Source organism: Patiria miniata, unplaced genomic scaffold (assembly GCF_015706575.1).
Source record: "Patiria miniata isolate m_02_andy unplaced genomic scaffold, ASM1570657v1 HiC_scaffold_5, whole genome shotgun sequence".
In the NCBI taxonomy this organism is placed as follows: Eukaryota; Metazoa; Echinodermata; class Asteroidea; order Valvatida; family Asterinidae; genus Patiria; species Patiria miniata.
Genome location: NW_024037072.1, coordinates 6104598 through 6123948, shown reverse-complemented (window position 1 = coordinate 6123948; position 19351 = coordinate 6104598). Strand labels below are relative to the sequence as shown.

The 19351-nt window shown below is 39.0% G+C and overlaps 1 protein-coding gene across 2 annotated transcripts in view; it reads right to left on the bottom strand.

Moving 5' to 3' along the window:
- Positions 1-1389: 1389 nt before the first annotated feature.
- The window catches only part of LOC119741129, a 33093-nt gene continuing 15131 nt past the window's right edge, over positions 1390-19351 (bottom strand). The window contains exons 4-12 of one of the 2 annotated variants that reach the window (XR_005272719.1): positions 16895-17013; positions 15206-15251; positions 13471-13589; positions 12732-12798; positions 7943-8062; positions 7291-7379; positions 4452-5199; positions 1676-2839; positions 1390-1617 (exon numbers count right to left, since the gene is read on the bottom strand). Coding sequence is in view for 1 of the 2 variants with exons in the window: in XM_038216820.1 (XP_038072748.1) it covers positions 2741-2839; positions 4452-5199; positions 7291-7379; positions 7943-8062; positions 12732-12798; positions 13471-13589; positions 15206-15251; positions 16895-17013 (1407 nt within the window). In the remaining variant the exon portion in view is untranslated. Of the gene's footprint in view, positions 2840-4451; positions 5200-7290; positions 7380-7942; positions 8063-12731; positions 12799-13470; positions 13590-15205; positions 15252-16894; positions 17014-19351 lie in introns of both variants that reach the window. The other variant, XM_038216820.1, reaches the window with a different exon arrangement.

Genomic DNA, 19351 nt, shown 5'->3' with positions numbered 1-19351 from the left:
TTAGTAGATATGATTTGGTTTATTTCTGAGCAAACGCTGATTTGCGTTTACTGACATATTATGGGGTTCACAGTGTATCAAGGAGGTTTACGAAAACCAGGAGTCATTTCTGGCTAAGATCTCACCTTACATGCCTCAGAAGAACTGAATGTTCAAACATAATGAAGTACTGTCAACTTTGCCCTCATGAAGTAGGGACCCATATTGAGCCAGTGTAAAGTTGGAACCTTGAGCCAAACCTGGAATGAAAACTGAGGTTCGCTAACCATCCTAAACATAAATCGTTTGCGTGTAGCAGTACAACAAGCACATTATACTGTCAGTTAGGGTCAAGTAGGTTCAAAAACACCTAATGTGGATGAGTTAGAAAGGCTTTTTCTATGCCAGCAAGTGCATTGCCATTTTCGCAATCAGACTTGGGTGCGTTGACTATCCACAATGGAGCTCTCTGCCGTTTTGCACTTGCAGTTCATAGTGCACACAAATAAACATGGGTGTCTGTGTGTTACTTTGTTACTTTGGTACATACGGCACACCCTGTGTGTCACTGTCAGGGTTATCACACAGTGCACAGTTATTGCCATGTAAATTATGGACTATGTACAACTGTACATGCGCATCAGATTCCACTCTCCATGTACAGTACACGTACATGTGAACCACAAGTTTTATGTAGCAGCTAATTGCAAAGCACCAGACCAAAAACAAGGACATCAGGCACATCGCGTCCCATATCATCATCTGGTGCCCTGACTACATAATATGTATATATATACCCCCGGTACATGCATAGGCGTCGCCAGGATTTTTTTCTAAAGGGGGCAAAATATGTTTTTCCTGAAAAATTCCTGAATTTCTCAACATATTCTCGATTTATCAGTTTTAGAGGGGGGCAGGGACATTCCCCCCCCCCCCCCCAAACCCATTAAATTTACACCAATATGACTTCGCGCCTATTTTTCTTTTCTTTCTTCCCTTTTTTTTTTTTTTGCTTTTCGGGGGGGGGGGGGGGGGGGGGGGGGGGGGGGTTGGAGTTGGGGCCAAGCGCCCCCTTGCCCCCCCCCCCCCCCCGCGGCGCCCATGTATACATGTATATTTTTTACCAGCTGCTAAAACCCCTGATCATTACCTGTATTATTTAACCACGTGAATTAATACATCTCAACGCATGTACATGTATACAATCTGATATTGCATATTATGTAATGCAACCTTTCTTTCTATAAACAGGCATCTCATACTTGGTTTATCAAAATAATTATCTTTAAATGCATACACAACTGTTTTTACATGTACTGCTTGGTTTCAACTGCACTTGATATTAATTGGATGAGTGATTGAAGTTATGGCCCCCGTCCTTTAAGTGGGCAAAAAATCTAATTTTAGGTATTTCATTTACCTATCGAGTTAGCATTGTTGAAATCCAACAAGAATGTCGTTGAAAGAGGGCAGTGTTTAGGTTTGGGGAAAGAAAGTAGAATCTTGACGCCTTTTTTTACAAACGTATTGTCAGCAAAACTGTCTTCTCACTTTGTTTCATGTCTCTACTGGAGATTTTTGAGGGAAAATGTATGCAATACTGCAGTTTGCAATGTTGACATCGATTAGAAAGAGGCCCTCTAGGGACAAGGCAATTTTGTGCTGTCACTAGAGGGCCTCCTTCACATTAAAGGACAGGGTACCATCCTATTATGGTTGGTTGGTTGGTTGGTATCAGCTCTGATTCTAAAATATAAACAAAATATGTTACAATCCTCAGAGAAAGTATCAAAAAGTCGGGATCCTCAGTTTCTTTCTTCTTCCATCTCTATGCTGCACACATCAACATCATGTTCAATTTCAAAGAAATTTTTTGTCACCAGACCACACGGTTAGGGTGATAAGTACAAATGAACTTGACAACTGGGTGCAATTCCATGGAACCACGTAGCAGAAAATCTTAATTAGCAAATTAACGCGCTTAGCAAAACTCAGCTGAGTACCAGTCACATGCAGTACACATTGAATGACAATTTGGATGGTGATCTGTTTTTGCTAAGCTATTTTTCCTGAGCTTAGCACATTTTTGTGCTGACGAGTTCCTGGTCTTTTTCCATCCAAGTAAAAGTAAAATACTCCTCTTGCCAAGAGACCTCTCAGAAACAGCGCCCAATGTCACGGCGCTGCTGAACAGTTAGCAGAAAAGTTGTGCTTAGCATAGCAGAGCAATTTGCTAACCTAGCTTAAGCATTATTTCACGGTGTGGATGTGTTAACGGTCGCGCGTGCATGGAGATTTCTATTGTTACGTCACTAAGTTAAGCAAATTTTTCCTCCGAAGTAAGCGTGCCTTTTGCTGTGCTTATGCTTACAGTCTCCATGAAATAGACGGAGGCTCTGTAAGCCAAAAATTGTGTGCTTAGCAGCGCCGTGAAATTGGGCCCATTCTGGCCCCCACCCAACAAACACAAAATAATTGTTAGAATCTTTCCTAACTATACATATACATTTGTACACAGAAATTTCAGAATGGAAAAAGAAAACAAGGCAATAAACAGGAAGTATGAAAAATACAAGAGAAGTGAGGTGAGCTTGTTGACATTCAGTAACATCATATACTGTGAGTACTCAAAACAGGACTGCCAATCCACATAATGGATCTACAGTACCAGACCATCCACTGGTTCTTTGCGTTGCATTTGTGTACGTGCATACCGGGTGCCAGGAGTAAATCCCAGACTTCTCTCTAACGAAGGTTGTCATTATACGTTCATGATGCCACCGGGAAACACTGCAAAGATGATGAGGTACAGTATGACCACCAGACCGACTAAAACGGCAAAGGCTGCATTGCGCCATCTCTGGAGAAAAAAGAAAAGTTTAAAAGAAAAGCATTTATGATGAATACTTCTTTGTAATTAAAACGTTAGGTCGCATCCCAATTACATTGCACTAATTTAGGGTCCAAAGTGTGACATTTTTCCTGTCCCTGTTACCTTGGTACTTTGTCATTTGCCATTCAAGTGTCATTAAGAATGACTTCAAATGATTTTTTATTTGTTGGGTAGGTACATGTAGTTTGCTATTCATAATCACTCTTGGAGGACGACTGCATTAAGGAGTGCATCAGAATTATACAATCATAGATGTCAGATGTAACCGGGACAGGGGAAAACAAGTTTTGATGTCTCAATCTCAATAAGCACAAATCAAATACAAATCAAGTGAATCACAAGCCCAATCTCAAGTCACATCTTAAAGAGCCCATGCAATGTAATTTTTTTTTTTACCCTCGGAACTGACACTAAAAAAAAATCACGCGGTGGAACCACATGGAGAATTTTATCACCAAACGTGTTTCTAGGTCAATAACCCCTGCATGCATGGACATGCACAAGATATAGGTCATTCACATGGCCAGGGATTGTTTACAACCTGTCTGAGCTCTGGGCGGCACGAGGGATTGACACAAAGAGATCGGCGGCACTTAGGGGTTGGCCACTAAGATCTCCAATTACTGCACAAAGGCATTAGGCGCTATCTTGGCTTCTGTCTTTCAACACTCCTTACTCTGCAGTGGCTAGGGTCTGGCCAATGGGAGTCTACAGGCTCGTGGTGTATAGTAAGGGTGAGGATTACATGGAAGCTTGGCCTTATTGGCCCATTGAAAAAAAATTATGACCATATTTGGAAAATGTGGAGAATTTTATCACCGCGTGGCTTCTGAACCTCATATTCAATCTTCGTTTTGCCATTTTCAAGGGTAATTTGGTGCCTTTTTGGTTTTTATGTCAATACCAATTTCCATATTCATGAGAATGTCAAATAGTTTTCATACATTTAAGAGTAGAAAGTTGCACAAAATGTGTTCCAAAGAAAAATTCATCTCATGGCCCCTTTAAGAAACGGGGGAAGAACGATGACAAAGAGATGCCTTACCACAGTTCGTTTGAAAAGTTTGTCAATTTGCTTGTTCCTTGACTTGAGACTAAACTTCAAATTAGCTTCGACAATGAACTGGCATTGTTCATCCCCACTACTTGTAGCCTGACTTGTGCCTAATTGTGATTGACCTGAGTGTCATAGTCGAAGTCCCGTCACAAGTAAATCACAACCAATATTAGGTTTTGCCCTTTACCGACTTATAAACACTGTATACTCAGTGTGTTACCTCCCAAGTAAAAGTAACATACTGAGTATACAGTGTTTATACGTCGGTGAAAGGCAAAGCCCAATATTGATTTACATCATCCCGACGCAAAATTCCATCTTATGAATACTTAAATCAAAAATCCTTTCACGAGTCCAGTCACAAGTCACAGTGATTGAACAAAAGAAGCGATTTTGTCACATTTCATTTAAAAATAGATAGTGACTTGACTTGCACTCGTTGACATTTGATGGAGAATTGTGACAGATTCGACTACGCTGTGATTGACTTGTGACCGACGTGAATCCAACTACGATCCTCACCCTATTCTGTCGGAACTTCTCCATGAATCCCCGCATCCGCTCCGAGAGGGGCACGTAGCTGAACCTCGCGTTGCAGACCTCGCATCGTCGATTGCCCGAGATGTGAATCCACTTGACCAAGCACTGGCGGTGAATGCTGGCGGATGAACCCGCGCAGCGGCAGGGGCGTATCAGCCGGTTCTTGGGCGAGGTCTCAGCTTCGAAGCACACCCGGCAGCTATTACCCAGCTCGCTGGCCGAGCGTGGCACCGAGGAAACCAGGGAAGAACTGTCGCTGGAGTCGTTGCGATGAGGGAGGGTCCCCAGGCCCACGACGACCGACGGTCCTGCGGAGGTATCACTCTGATAGGCCATAGTGCCCACTGGGATGACCTCATGATAGGGTCCCTGTCCACGGATTATCACCTCTTGGGGAATGACGCTGATCGAAGGCAGCGCGTGAGGGTGGGCATCATGGTCACTAGAGGAGGAATCACTGTGAGCGTACGTCAAAGGGCCGTACGGTAAGATATTAACCTCCAAAGCCTCTTGCGCTGCCTCGTGTCCTGACGTGGAGGGTTTATCCTCACCACTACAGCCAGGTGTATTAGTCTCTGGATGCAAGCCACCATCTTTAGCGTCCGTGTCTTTGAGACTCTTTGGCATGCAAGCGTGAAGCAATTTCTCCCGCTGTAAGTCTGTTGTTGGAGAGTCGTTTCTGGTTGCTATAGAGGCAGATTTCGCATCCTCTTCTGTTGCATGTTTAAGCCTTGGAGAAGAATCAAAGGTAAACATTGCGTGAACAAGAAACAAATATCAGAGCACTGAAAAATCAGTTAAGCAAAGGTCAGGTCGTCCTGAAAATGCAAAGGAGAATACAATACAAACTTTGCATGGACCATTAATACACAAATGTTCATGTTCATGTTGCGAAGTGTTAAAAACCTGCGATGAGACTAATCTGCGATGGTCTGGCATCCCATCCTGCAGGGGGAAAAGGGATAGTCTTTTCTGACTAAAGACAGCATTAACTTTTCTTTAACTTACATTTCTATTACACGTAGAAGAGAACAGCAGGGAAAGTACCAACCTATTAAAGTGATTAACATGTTGCCAAATGACGTGATACGTAGACATAAAGACACGTCACATGATAAGATGAGATATCACATACATTAATTTAGGGGTGTGCATATACGGGTAGTACGGGAACCCAGTACCCAATTGAAAAAAAAACCCTGGGTACCCAGGTACCCGTTAAAGCCCGAGTCCATCTTTTGCAGCTATCCAAAAAAGTAACTAACGTAATTTTTGTTGAAAAACATACTGGTTGAAAGATAGTAAGGGGACTAAACTCCCTGTGAAATTATTCTTTCTGGCAAGCTCTCATTTTGAAGAAATCAACGAAAGAAGGCATTTCCAACGGTGCTTCTTAAGAAGCACCGTAGGAAAATTTAAATTAGTTGTTCGTTTTGTTATTCGGCGCAGCGCGCACAAGCATTGGAACGACGCACAGGCGCGCGCGGTTGCTATAATTCGTCGGATCAGTGCGCGACATCGCGTAAAGCTGCAATTCAAAACAATTCGAAACATGATTTAGCAACTTTTGATCTTAAATTGAGATCCTAGAATGCTGTTTTTCTCGGAATATGAAGCTGAGCTGAAACTTCATCAAGTAAGTTGTTCAGTATCCTTCATTAGATTTTGAACACTTTTGTTGCTTCAAACGAACAAAATGCACTAATTACAAATGATGGACTATAGCTTTAAAGGGAAAATACAACATTTGCAAATATCAAAAAATAAAACTACCAAATCATTTTGAAATACCTTGCTGGACTGTTAGTGAATGACAGTATAAGCATCCTGTAAAATCATGACACCTGGTATACTGTCATTTTCAAGAAAAGTGGTATTTTTGTATCAATTTCCAACGCTGATCGGCCGATCAGCGTTGGAAACAACTGGCTTTTTTTCAAATACTGGCCACAATTGACCATCGCACTTGTTTGCAATCGATTACAAACCTACGAACGGGTACGAGCCAGCTAGACTGGTTCCCTGACCTTACAATTCCCCAATGTATGTAAACTGCTGTTTCTTCTTATATGGAGTCAGGGAACCAGACTATAGGAAAATGATCGTTTTTCTTGGTTTTTATAGCATTTTCGAACCCAAAACCTCAAAAAGGTCAGTGTAACTATATTTGCTATATATTTCCAACCCCCCAATTCCATCCATTTCTGAAAATTACAGCAAAAGCAAATGATGTATATTCCCTTTAAAGAAACCCAACTCTCAATGTGGAATCTTGGAAGCTGCTGTTCAGATTGTTCATAAAGGTCCACATGATAATACTACCACATCGGTGCGTCAATACAGCAAGATGCAAGTGTGCACAGTGAGCTTAGCTTACGGTGTACTCTGCAACTTTTGCGAGCGTCATAAACATGAAATATGTTCTGTTTTCCCATGTAGCCTAGTTTTCATTTTGAAACTTCCCCAAAATGACATTGAAAACCTTTATTTTTCATTGTCTGAGAAGTTACTAAGTAATTTGTAAAGTTGGTTACGGGTTCCCGATCCCATAATCTGGAACCGGTTCCTGACATTAACGGTCGGGTATTTGGGTACCCGGTTCTGATGCACAGCCTTACATACATTTTTACATTGACAATTTTTTTTGTGTGCAGTGACTCTTTTTGTGACGCAATGACTTGAACACTTCATATCCCTTCACCTGAAACTGACTTGCAGGGCTAAAAGGGTTTTACATATTGCTGTGAATATTGACTTCCCACCAGGAGGGTGTATGACGTGGGTCACGCATGGTCTATTTAGTAGCTTGGGAGGACATTACCTGGTCAGAATAGTTTCCTGCCAGTATTGCACCTTGACCTCTGCATCCACCTCTTCAGATTTGACCACCGACAGAAGATTCATCACAGACTGATAAAAAAACAAAGTGGGGGGAAAAAATTCTTCAAAATACATCCAGAAATTGTGATCATTCGACAGGTGTGACGTGGTAATGTTGAACTCTGGTAAGGCAAATCTTACACCATTTTTTTTCTTACAATATTAACATGGTAGACATTGTAGGCCTTTCCGTTTTCAAGACTCTTTTAATAAAATCAGATTTTAAAAATCTAAATTAAAGGATTGTGAAGTTTTTTCCTGTCGTAGAAAATCTGTTCACAAGTGCCATTTTCTAAAACTGATACATCTCTACAGTCACGCAAGAAAAACAAATGGACCAGGTTAAATTTCAGTTTAAAAATTTCCATAAAACAGTGGAAGAAGTGTTTTGATGAGTGATAATAGGCCTGCCTACTTGGGACAAAAATGCACAATTTTCAGGACTTTCGAGGAAAGTTTCTTCTAACTTTGGAACACTCCTACGTCTTTTACATAGATAGGCAGAAACATTTTATTTGAGGAATTTATACATCTAGGATTTATTGTGATTCTCCCAACAACAAAAAACAAAAGTAAGACAGCACTGATTGTACCTCAACTATGACATAGGCTGCACGGGGCCCGATAAGACATGAAGGTAGCTCCCCGGCAGGGATGTCTTGCTGGAACAGCTGACGATCCGAGCAGGAGAGGAGGTGAGAACACACTAGATCCTGCGATCAACAAAAATGACATATCAAAGCCGTTAACATTATGAAACAAAGGCATCTCGGTGAACTTTCTGTCAAGATGTACTGTCTGAGCTATTTTCGCCCTGAAAATAGATTTCAATTTTAAATTGCTGTTTTTCAATTTTGAATGCGACAGCGACTGGAAAAAAAATAGCCCATGTTTAGTAATGCAACACATTTTTAATTATTCGCCGCTCGATATGCCTGACAACGGGCAGAGCAGACTGTTCGAAACGTTGAGTCCCTCCGGTTCTTTTCAGAACCACACATACTCACAAAAGAGATTTATTCACATGGTGCTACCGCAAACTTATCTTGTCTTGGTGTGTTTGTTCTAACAAAGCAGACTGGTTCCTGCCAACTTTTAGACTCGATTATGTAGGGACTGGGAATCAAATTTGCAAAAGAGAACAGACTACAGTTTTTTGGAAGTAGACATTACTACAAAGCAAACGCTTCTCCGTCAACTTTTTAAAAATTCAACGCAGGTTTTCCAGACATCTCCACAAACAATCTGCAAGTGAATCGTGCATTTGAACTGCAGATTGAAGCACGGATGATATGCCTTGGGCCAGACATCAGAAAATTGCATGGTAAATTCATTATATCATTTGCATTATTGGATTTAGCGCTATAACCCTACAAACAACCACCTGTTGCATTCAATTGTAAAAGACAGGTGACGCAATGCTGCAGGCAATCATGTGATTAATGCAAAAACAACATGTGCAGGTACTTGACGAATCTGTATTTTCTGGAAGCCTGGGGATATTAAAAAGTGCCTAATTTCACAATCCAAAGCCATCCATGCATTAAACGTTTCCCAGGAACACTTTTTTGAACATGTTGAACAAACTTGTTACATCTCACCCTTCAAATATGATCAAAATTACCGTCACAACATGTATGTATACATATATGGCGTCCCTACAAAAACTATATGTATCCCCATTATCTGATATGTTCAACATAAATTAATGAAAATCTAAGGAAATCGTTTCCTCTGGATAAAAATCCAGGTAGGCAAAAGTCCTCATCTAAGAAACGGTGAAATAATTATTGGATTTAATTTTAAAGGGCACGTCTGGAATTCTTGACTGACTGACATAATTATAACTGGACTACATGTTGATTGCATAATTACATGTATGCACAAGTATGGGAACATGTTTATGTACTATAAAAAATATTGATGTTATGCAAAAGAACATTCATCCTATGCTGTCCATATGGAATTGTGATGTTAAGAACTATGTCAAGCATGTAAAGCATGTACATGCATAGTACGGTACGTGTACACTGCAAACAGTCATTTATAGAACCATGGAGGAATAAGAACAACATGTACATGAAAGCATGCTCAGCAAATCCGAAAAAAATCTGTGTTTCCAAAAAAGACCACAAAGGACTAAAATAATCTGCTACCTTGAAATATCACCAAGAAATTGTGTATATTTCTAATCAAGAAAATGCCTTAATTTTATCACTTTTTTGTAAATTATTTTCTGCTTTACATCCATGTACATGTACATGTGCACATACACAGAGCAGGTCTTGTAATGTACAACATGCATGTACTCAAAAGACTTTAATTCAAATAAAATGGACATTATTTCAAATTTTTGCATCTGAGAAATAATTCCTCCCTTTGAGTATTCGAATGCTTAATAATTCACAAGTCATTCAAATTCATAGCCCCACTTTTATTTCCTCAAAAAAAAAAAAAATTCAATAAGCTTCCTGCTTCGAGGCAGCATCGGATTCCGGGGGGAATAGTTCAGTGTTAGGTTCAACATCATTACCAAAAAAAAAAAAAAGGAAGAAATTAAAAAACAACAAGGAAACTGTGAAATTTCCCCTGGGATGGTTGAATACATGGACAGAGGTGTAGAGTGCACAGGAGTCAATCTAATTTCAGGAGAAATTTCAGGAGAAATTTCTGTGTGGGTAGTGAGCCTAACAAGAAGCATTCGGCCATGTTGACCCGGTCAATCGTAAATGAGAGACATACATTTTCTGCCGAACAGACCAGGTAGCATTATGAAGCTAACAAGCCATCGAATATTATGAGGCACAATTTACTAGGAAATTTCATAATTGATGCAACGTCTGTAACATCCTTTGATTATTTCATTTAATTGGGAACTGGTCTGGTAATTATTTCATAAAATGATTTTTCGTTTTTCTTTTTAAGATCATTTGTTTCAATAGAGTGTGCTAGTTTCGCCAGTCTACATTTGAATTTACCCGATTGTTATCTGCATGATCGATCGGACGGAAGTTGAGGTCATCGACGTTAGTTTTATGAAAGTCATCAATTCGCAATAAATTCAACATGTCTAAAATGTACTGTTTCTTCCTTTTCGAAATACCCATTTATTGCCCTTGATTGGATGGGCCCAGCCAGGACACAAAATAATTTCAAACAATTGGACGTTACACAAATTGTAGATCCTATACATGGTGTCTAGATGTGCTGTAAACTCATAAAATCTTGCGGGATTTTGTGGTCAACTTGCACTCTATTCCAAAATACAGATTTTGTTTTTTAGTTCTTCAAATATGCATAGCTCTTCAGTATGTAATGTGATAAATCTATCACTCATTTTGATATCCAGAAGATTGTGGACATTATGCGGATGAAAACACCGAAAGTTTCCATCAATTTCCTGGTTCGTGTACAGGCTATTGTTGTTTTAAGAGTACCGCACGATGTTGAATGGATTCATGTTTTTACGCGATATATTCTCACTCGTACATTTCCTTGGGTTCCATGGATTTCACAGAAAAAAAAACAGTGAGCAGTGAAACAAGTTCAGCAAGGTTTTGTAACTTGATTAGTAGCATCAACTGCAAACTTTACACATGACTGTGTTAGACCAAAGAAAATACACCAATAAACAAATTTGGAACAATCACGTACATGTACAGCATTAATAATTTACATTTGTAAGTAAATGTATCTGTTAATCATCTCGAGTTCGCCATGTGACCAACAAATATGTACACGGACAAAACAAGTTTGCCAATTTCCAATATTCAGCAGTATTATTTTGATGAGTTGCCAAGCGCAATACACTTAGCAAATTTCTCATTACGGCAAAACCCTAAGGACAGTAATCTGTCCAAAATATAAAACATACAAATTATTCTCTCCAATAAGCCACGACTAATTTAACGGCACTCCAACGCGGCAATTAAGTATGTTGAGGTAAAACAGGTTGCCAAGCAATATTGTGACGAACAAAACATATTGCTTTTGATGGGTCTCGGCCTACATTTGCCTGAATCCTTCCAATTTTATAATTCCACATGCCCACTGGAGTTAGGGTTGATTTTTTTTAACAGTATTCACAATGTGTGTCCTAATATTTTTTGCTGAGCAGAAACTGAGCCTGCGGATTCTGTTGGTCACGTTTTGTGAATAAGGCTTTTAAGGTAAGTGTTGTTTGTCAAACATGTTTTAAAAGTGTCAATATCAATAGCAAACCTTTATCAAGGAAGGCGAAAAAAAGTGGATGATGGCAAGAACTTTCCAGAATCTTGAAATACTCCTCTCCAATCATTTTGTTTGTTTCCAATAATAACACCACTCAAAATCCAACAAAGAAGTTCAAAACCAAACCTGTTTAACTTTCAGCTCAGTGGATATTACACTTGTGGAGAAAACAGTGAATAACCAGGCGTAACCTTTTGATCATGAAACAAGATTACGTCTATAGAACTGTTTATTGCCAAGATCAGGCAATTGACTGATCGTTTTGAAATCACCAACATTTTCTTTATTTCTCCCTGACTGAAAGCCAGCCAGACGGAGTAATTTCACTGGGTATTTAGTACCAGTACGATCTCTAAAGGGAATGTACACCATTGGCTTTTGCTGTAATTTTCAGAAATGGACTATTTGATGGATTAGTATCAAATATTGTTACACTGACATGTTTAAGTTTTGTGTTCGAAAATGCTGGAGAAACCAAGAAAAACAAAAATGATCAAGTAGTCTGGTTCTCCGACTCCACTAAAGATGAAGTGGATCAAGTTATAGATGCCGGAAAATTGTAAGGTAAGGGAACCAGTCTAGCTGGCCTGCACCCGTTCATGAACATGTAACCAATTAAAAACAAAATTTGAACTTAAAAAAATATAGTAAATTTGGAGCAGTAGTTGAAATATAGTTAGGTTTTTCCAACGGTGGTCGGCCAACCACCGTTGGAAATTTATACAAAAATACCACTTTTCTTGAAAATGACTTCACACCAGGTGCCATAATTTTACAGGATGCTTTAGACTGTCATTTACTAACATCCTAGTAAGGTATTTCGTAAAACTTTGGTAGTTTTGTTTTATCGATACTTTAAACCACTACCCATATGCATGTGACTTACTCATACTCATAGCCATAACCAAGTTATTTTGATGAAGCCCAAGTCTGCCCAAATACCATTATAGACCTTACGCATAGCAGCCATCTTAGAAGGCGTCTTTTGTTATTTTAACCCAGTAACAGTGAATGCTCAGAAAGGTTCACTCATGAATATCCCAGCAAAACAAAGGCATTGCCCTCCAAGATGGCCGCCACGCATAAGCTCTATTGATTTACCCAACTCACTTTCATAGGGAGCTACAACTCTTCTAGCGTGCACCAACTTACCACCGTGGGTAGGAAGTAGCTCTTGACCGTGTCTGCTGATAGTTGTGGGTAACACTGACCAAAGGGTCTGACAAGGAAACACAAATCAAACTAGGCATTCACGCTTGGAGGAAAAGCTTTTACATTTTTTCTAGATTCTAAACAGTCAAGAATGATAAAATTCAAAGCATACACTCGTCAGAAGGAAAGTGTCGTCTACTGGGATCTCGATTGGTACTCAGTTACATGAACAATTCTCACAGACAGCCTTTCGCTCATATCTGACGGGATTTTCAAAAAACTTTTCACTTACATGAAAACTGTCATATTTGATTTTTTGTCAACAAGAATGCAAAGAGATTTGGCCCCAACACTGGGCTTTACTTGGACAACTTCAAAATCAGGAGATATAGATTGATATGCACAATTTTTTTCCCAATCTAAGAATTGTTAAATATTTGTGAGCAAATGGGTTTCTCTGAAGATTTTATGCCGAGGTTGCGTACTGCAACAGGAAAATTTGGCAGCTGAATATGTACGAGGTATAGTAAACAAATATAATATGAGTTGTTTCAGGTGGATAGTCGATATCAGCTCCCCTCGGTTATGGAAGTTGACAAACCGAATAAACGAACAAACCATGTTTTATTTGTATACTGTTTGATTGACAAGTGGGAACGGTCCACACATATCTTTCTGGTATCCTAAGTCCAATCACCATGTTTCAGGGATGACATCAAGTTTTGTTCCATCTACCAACCTGAGCAGGGCAGCGATGTGGCCGATGGAGAGATCTCTAGCATTCCTTAGCTGACGTCGCACCAACTCAAAACCGTCACAACTGCCAAAGTAGTTAATGGTCTGGGCTAGAACCGAGGTCTACAACATCACAAACAGTTGGGGGGAAAAGAAGGGGAAAAAACACAACAATGAATAATAACTTCTGAAAGACAACCATTTTAAAATTCTTTAAAGATGAGTAATTTCTGTGACTGCATGACTTTGCACATTAGTTCTGTTTGGATAAGAACAAATGTATTTCTTTACAGATCTGAAACAAACAGGACAAATGTCAGTAATACAGCGACTCGTAAATTGAAATGTTTCCATTTCTTTTGGATTACACCAGAACATACTCTTACTGAGCGTGCACATGCATCTACAGACAAACGAATTACACAGGATATGCATTCCAAAACTGTGATAATTTTCCGATATAACTTAACATACATGTAACTTCCGCATAGAGTGGTAATGGATTGTGCCACACAGACACAAAACACACTGTTTACTAGTGAACTAGTTTTTACTAGTTTTTTCTATTTGAAATCATTCAACTGTGGATGTGTTTGATGTTTACGACGTGACTGCACAAAGAATCACTAAACATGTTTTTCACGATAGAATACAGCTGCCGATGAAGTTTTAACTGGACAATAACAATGACTCATTTTCCACAACGATTGCCTGTGACACTTGTTGCCTTTGTACACACATTCATACACCACAAACCTTGCATCATCCAAACTGGTAAATGAGTCTAAAAAAATGCTCAACTCTCAATCGTAAAATGTCAGTCTACAGCTTGCGTGGCCCCGCCTATAACTCTCTACGGTCAAACTTTTGTTTTCATGCCCCATTACACTTGACCTAAAGACAGTCAGACTGGTACATTCATGCATGGTGTTTTGACTTTACCCTGAAACCTCCAGAAATTCTAAACGCCTGGTTTGAATGTTTTGGATGGATACAGGACTGTATTAGCCAGTCAGATTAGGCCCCCCCCCCCAAAAAAAATACCAGTTCTGCTTCCGATTACATGGCATTTGGAAATAGGGTAGGTAGGCAGGGAATTTTTTTGGGGGGGGGGCAATTTTTTGTGTGTACGATCATATGGAAGTTTTTGCGTGTAGTCAAGGGTAAAAGGTAGTACGGTAATTTATGGTGTTAGTTTTTTTCCCCTCATTTTCCCCAAAAAAATTAGGGTAAGGGCTGTCGAAATAGGGTAGAAAGGGTAACCAGAAGCAGAACTATTTTTTTTTTGGCCTTGCTTTTCACAGACCTTATTTCCCAATTTCGTCCAAAGAGTTTGGTGTTGGGGTTTGGGGTATACTTGTGTTGCAAACTGGATCCATAACTTTTACAAATTATGGAGCCACAACGATACACAAGACCTCACAAAGAAAGTTGGTAAAAAGGTCTTCGAGGGCAATGCTTTTGTATCGCTTGGAATCAACACAGTCTTTGAATAACAACAACTGACTAGCTTCTAAGATTACTTTTACACATAAGATCTACACCATCACAGTAAATGAAAGATAAAACTATGAATGACATTTTTTAAGGGATTCTGAACGTTAAGCTAGACCAGCATGCATTGTGGACACTTCCTGACTATTTATAATTATTTCCTTCAATCCACAAGGATGCTAAGAATAGTAGATATCAAGTCAAAAGGTCTAACAGTTTAAAACTTTCCCCTTTATGACCGTTACCTTGGAGTAGACTGATCGAGAAGACCATGTTTCTGTTCTGTTGAAGCTGGAAAAAGGAAGGGAAAAAAGGAAAAAATGCTCTAGTGGAGTTTATTAACCACTTAAAGATTTTGATAAAGTTCTATTCCTCATGGCTTAAGGGTCCATGAGATGAATTATTCTTAGGAACACATTTTGTGCAACTTTCTACTCTTCTTAAAATGTATGAAAACTATTTGGCATCCCTTTTTGGTTAATTTTATTAAAAAATGGCACTTCTTGAAACATTTTTTAAAAATTCCATGCTTTTCCGGAAAACTGGGGTGCTGCTGCTGTAATGTCATTTCAGGCAGACACTGTTCAGTTTAGGGGGTTTTCTGTTCAAACTGTGAACCCAACAATTTGCTCATTGAAAACATTTTTGAGAAAAGTTTGCTCATTAGCTTACATGCCATGTACCAACACAACAACGAATCACCAAAGAAAAGTAAATTTACGACAGCGAAACATCCAAAATTCTGGCATGTTTTAGTGCTGAAACAGCTTAACTTGGAGGTTTCTGCCTGAAATGACATCACACTTTTGCTCATGATAACAGCCGAAATACCCTTGAAAATGGCAAAACGAAACTTGAAAATAAGGTTAGATGGGACACAAAGGTGCATTTTCAAGGATTGCATAAATAAAATTACATTGCATAGGCCCCTTAAGTTCAAAGCTCACATTGTACCGTATGTAAACAGGATTTAAATAACTTTCTTAATTGCTTCAGCTTACTGAGGAAGTGATGTTCACAAATTTTCTTTGAACAAGATCTTGAGTATATGCACGTAACTTACTAGCAAGGTTGGGTTACTACTATAACAAGAAAACTACATGGACATGTTCACTGATTCAGCAACCCACTCTCACCAATTAATAATCAAGGTATTTTTGAAAATTTTATCAAAGTCACCAATTTCTTGCTAAATTTCCAACGTGTTCAAAGAATTCTTAGTAAAACTTTTCACGAAATCAAAAGATTTTGAATTCAAAGATTTTTTTCCCCCTGTAAGGCCTGCATTGTGAGCCCTATGATGCTGCCTCCAGTTGGTCGCTAATGCAGCCATACATTTGGCAGAAGTGACATTTGTACGGTCCAAGTTGTAGTCTGAGTATCACCCGTTATCCACGGAGCAAGACTCCTGTATAACGTCTGATATGTCTAGACATATGCAAGCCGCGCGCCAGCCAATCGGAGTCGACTTTAATAAATTGTGACGTCATTTCACTCCTAAATCAGGACTAAATGGTAGATTGGTCAATTCGAATGCAGTGTTTTGTAATGACGTACTTTACATTTATTGTTGATTCTGTAATGCACTTTTGATCAGTTATATGCAAAAGTCGCATTATAAATTTAAATTATTATTATTATTATAAATGCAACAACAGCCTGGCGCATTATCGCGTAACATGATACAGAGCGTGTGATGTGGGGTCTTTTTTAATCCATTGTCTATGACGCGCAGCGGGTGAATGACCAAAGACCCAATACAGAAAGCGCCCGCTGATTGGTCAAAATCTAAGAGGTCAAGAGGCGGGGTCTTGCCTATTAAATCAGCCAATCTGCTCACATCACTATCCAAGTTGTGGGCCACACATAAGTAAAGCGCTATGGTGCCTGGTTAAAATAAATCAATAAAGTCAGGGCAGGGTTTTTTGATGTACCTGATGCTAGGAGAGAAGACCATTGAGAGAGCAGTCAGAGCCTCCAGGGAGCAGATTTTGCCCCTCAGCCTCAGGATGCACGCCTCAAGGACTTGCTCCATGCGGGAGACCAGACAAACCTATAAGAATCATGGAGTGAAAAACAAACAAACATTGAACAACAAAAAAACACTTATAAAAAGTTTGCCCTCAACACATTGACATTTTTATACACGGATCGGAAGCTTTATGCCATTTTGACTCTTATGTGATGTTTAAAAAAAAAAAAAAAGTGGCAACAGCCGTTTCACCAGATCTTTACACAAATAACACATTTGCAAATGTTCGTGTAGATGTACATACATGATGTCTGGGGTGAGACTGACGAAAAATGAAAATCCACAAAATAATCACCAGAGGGTTTGAGGGTCACTGAAAGCCCAAGAGCAGCGTAGGGTCAATGGTACAATGTATGATGTATTTGCCTAAAGCCACCCCTTAATAAATAGGCCTACCTGTTTCTTTTGTCAAACATAAACCTTTATAGGTAAAAACATCTTTACGGTAAAACCTCAAGAATTCCAAATTTCAAAAGGGATTGTTTAAATAGGCCTACCTGTTTCTTTTGTCAAACATAAACCTTTATAGGTAAAAACATCTTTACAGTAAAACCTCAAGAATTCCAGATTTCAAAAGGGATTGTTTGAAATTCTTGAAATCGGAAAAAATCCGGACAAAAAAATTCTTAAATCTGGACAAATCCTGAGATCTCACACCCCTGATTATGTAGAAATGTACAATGTGAAGGGTTGTCATCCCAAGTACCGGTAATTGGTTTACCACTTGTGCACATGAAATGTGACAGGTGTTACTATAATCTATTGATCTAGCATCTCAGGTTCTTTTACAGGTATAAAATAATCAAAATAAATGTATACATAAATGCCAAGCACATGTAGCTTTGTTCATGAATTGACTCAATTAAATGTTGCTGCTCGATGACGCAAACAGTTTAATAATCCTCAGCTGCGAAAAATATTTGTCTAGAAATAATTTCCTCCTGAGTTTCAAATTAGCAACAACAAAAATTACAAGTATACCAGCTGTAGCCATTAAGTTTGGAATTTGCAATTTTGTGTTCAAACTTGTTTGTCAGCCTCTAATTCTTAGAATTATTTCATAACATGTTGCAGAACAAACACCAAGAGATGAAAGAGAACATTGTTGGCGCTAAATTTCTGGGGGGGGGGAATCAATATTTCTTTCAAACAGTCTGCGCACACCTTGGAATAACTTGTACAAAGTCTGATGACCTTTACAAAACCATGTAAAACTGAACAGAGGCAATTTTTTTTTAAACTAAATGTTGTACAAAAGACGACGCAGAACTTCAAATTGGACCTCAGTCAACACTACTCTTTTCAAAGCACACTTACATGTAGGCCAAGTAAAAAATAAACCAGTTTCTTGTCCCCGCCCGCTTCTTTTTTTCCCAGCGCTTTTTTTTTTTTTTAATCATACGTTTGCAACATATTTTGTACATATATTGTCAAATTTTGTCTTTAACATTCCAACAACATTGTAGCTAAATGTATGTAGAAAGGGTTATGGCTCCTTTGGACAATGTTCTGTATCAGCAACATAGTCGAGACAATTGAAGAATCAATCCGCCATCTTGGAAAATCTGCCATCTGCAGGGAAAAAAGGGGGGAAGGGGGAAAAAGTGACCTCCTCCTTCATTTTTTTCAAAAGGGCCAGACAAGAAACTACTTATTATTTTTACTTGGCCTTACATGGAGCTTTGATAATGATTGCAGTCATGTCTAGCAAAACATGTTTATTAACCTTTTGGCCTTTTTCACGATGCACATGTGCTGAACATCCCTGATATCATCTCTTATCCCTTCTAAGAATATTAATCCTGTACCCTTATACAGAAAATCCTTTAACTCCACACACAATATATATCCACCTCCAAGCAAAACAGAATGCTTAATTAATGTACATTTGTATTCAGGCCACATCTGTTCAAGTAGGTTTAACTGTCAAGTGCCGTCCTCTTTTTTTTTTAAATCCTCCCCACTGTTGGTTTAACTGTCTGATCCTTTAATCACTCCTTAATCCTTAATCCTTTGGCATTCTTGTATTGTTATCCCTGGGCTTGATGCTATTGAGCGGAACATGTTTAACTCCAGGAGGGCATGTTTCATCGAAATCCACTTGAAGCCCACTCAAAATCCCAGAAATAGCCCGGACAACTTTGAATACCTAAATAAGCTAGTTGTCTTAAATGTCACTGAATGTGGTTTCAGAAGAGGGGAACTACAGCTAAAAGCTCCTTTGAATTTACAATAATTGTCAGAAGACCAAAATCAGAATGTTACAAAAAAATTTTCAAATTCAAAGAGGCTTGGCTAAACTGTAACAGACTGAGGACACTTTATTCTCTAAATTGAATTGTTTTGGTGGGGTTGTTTT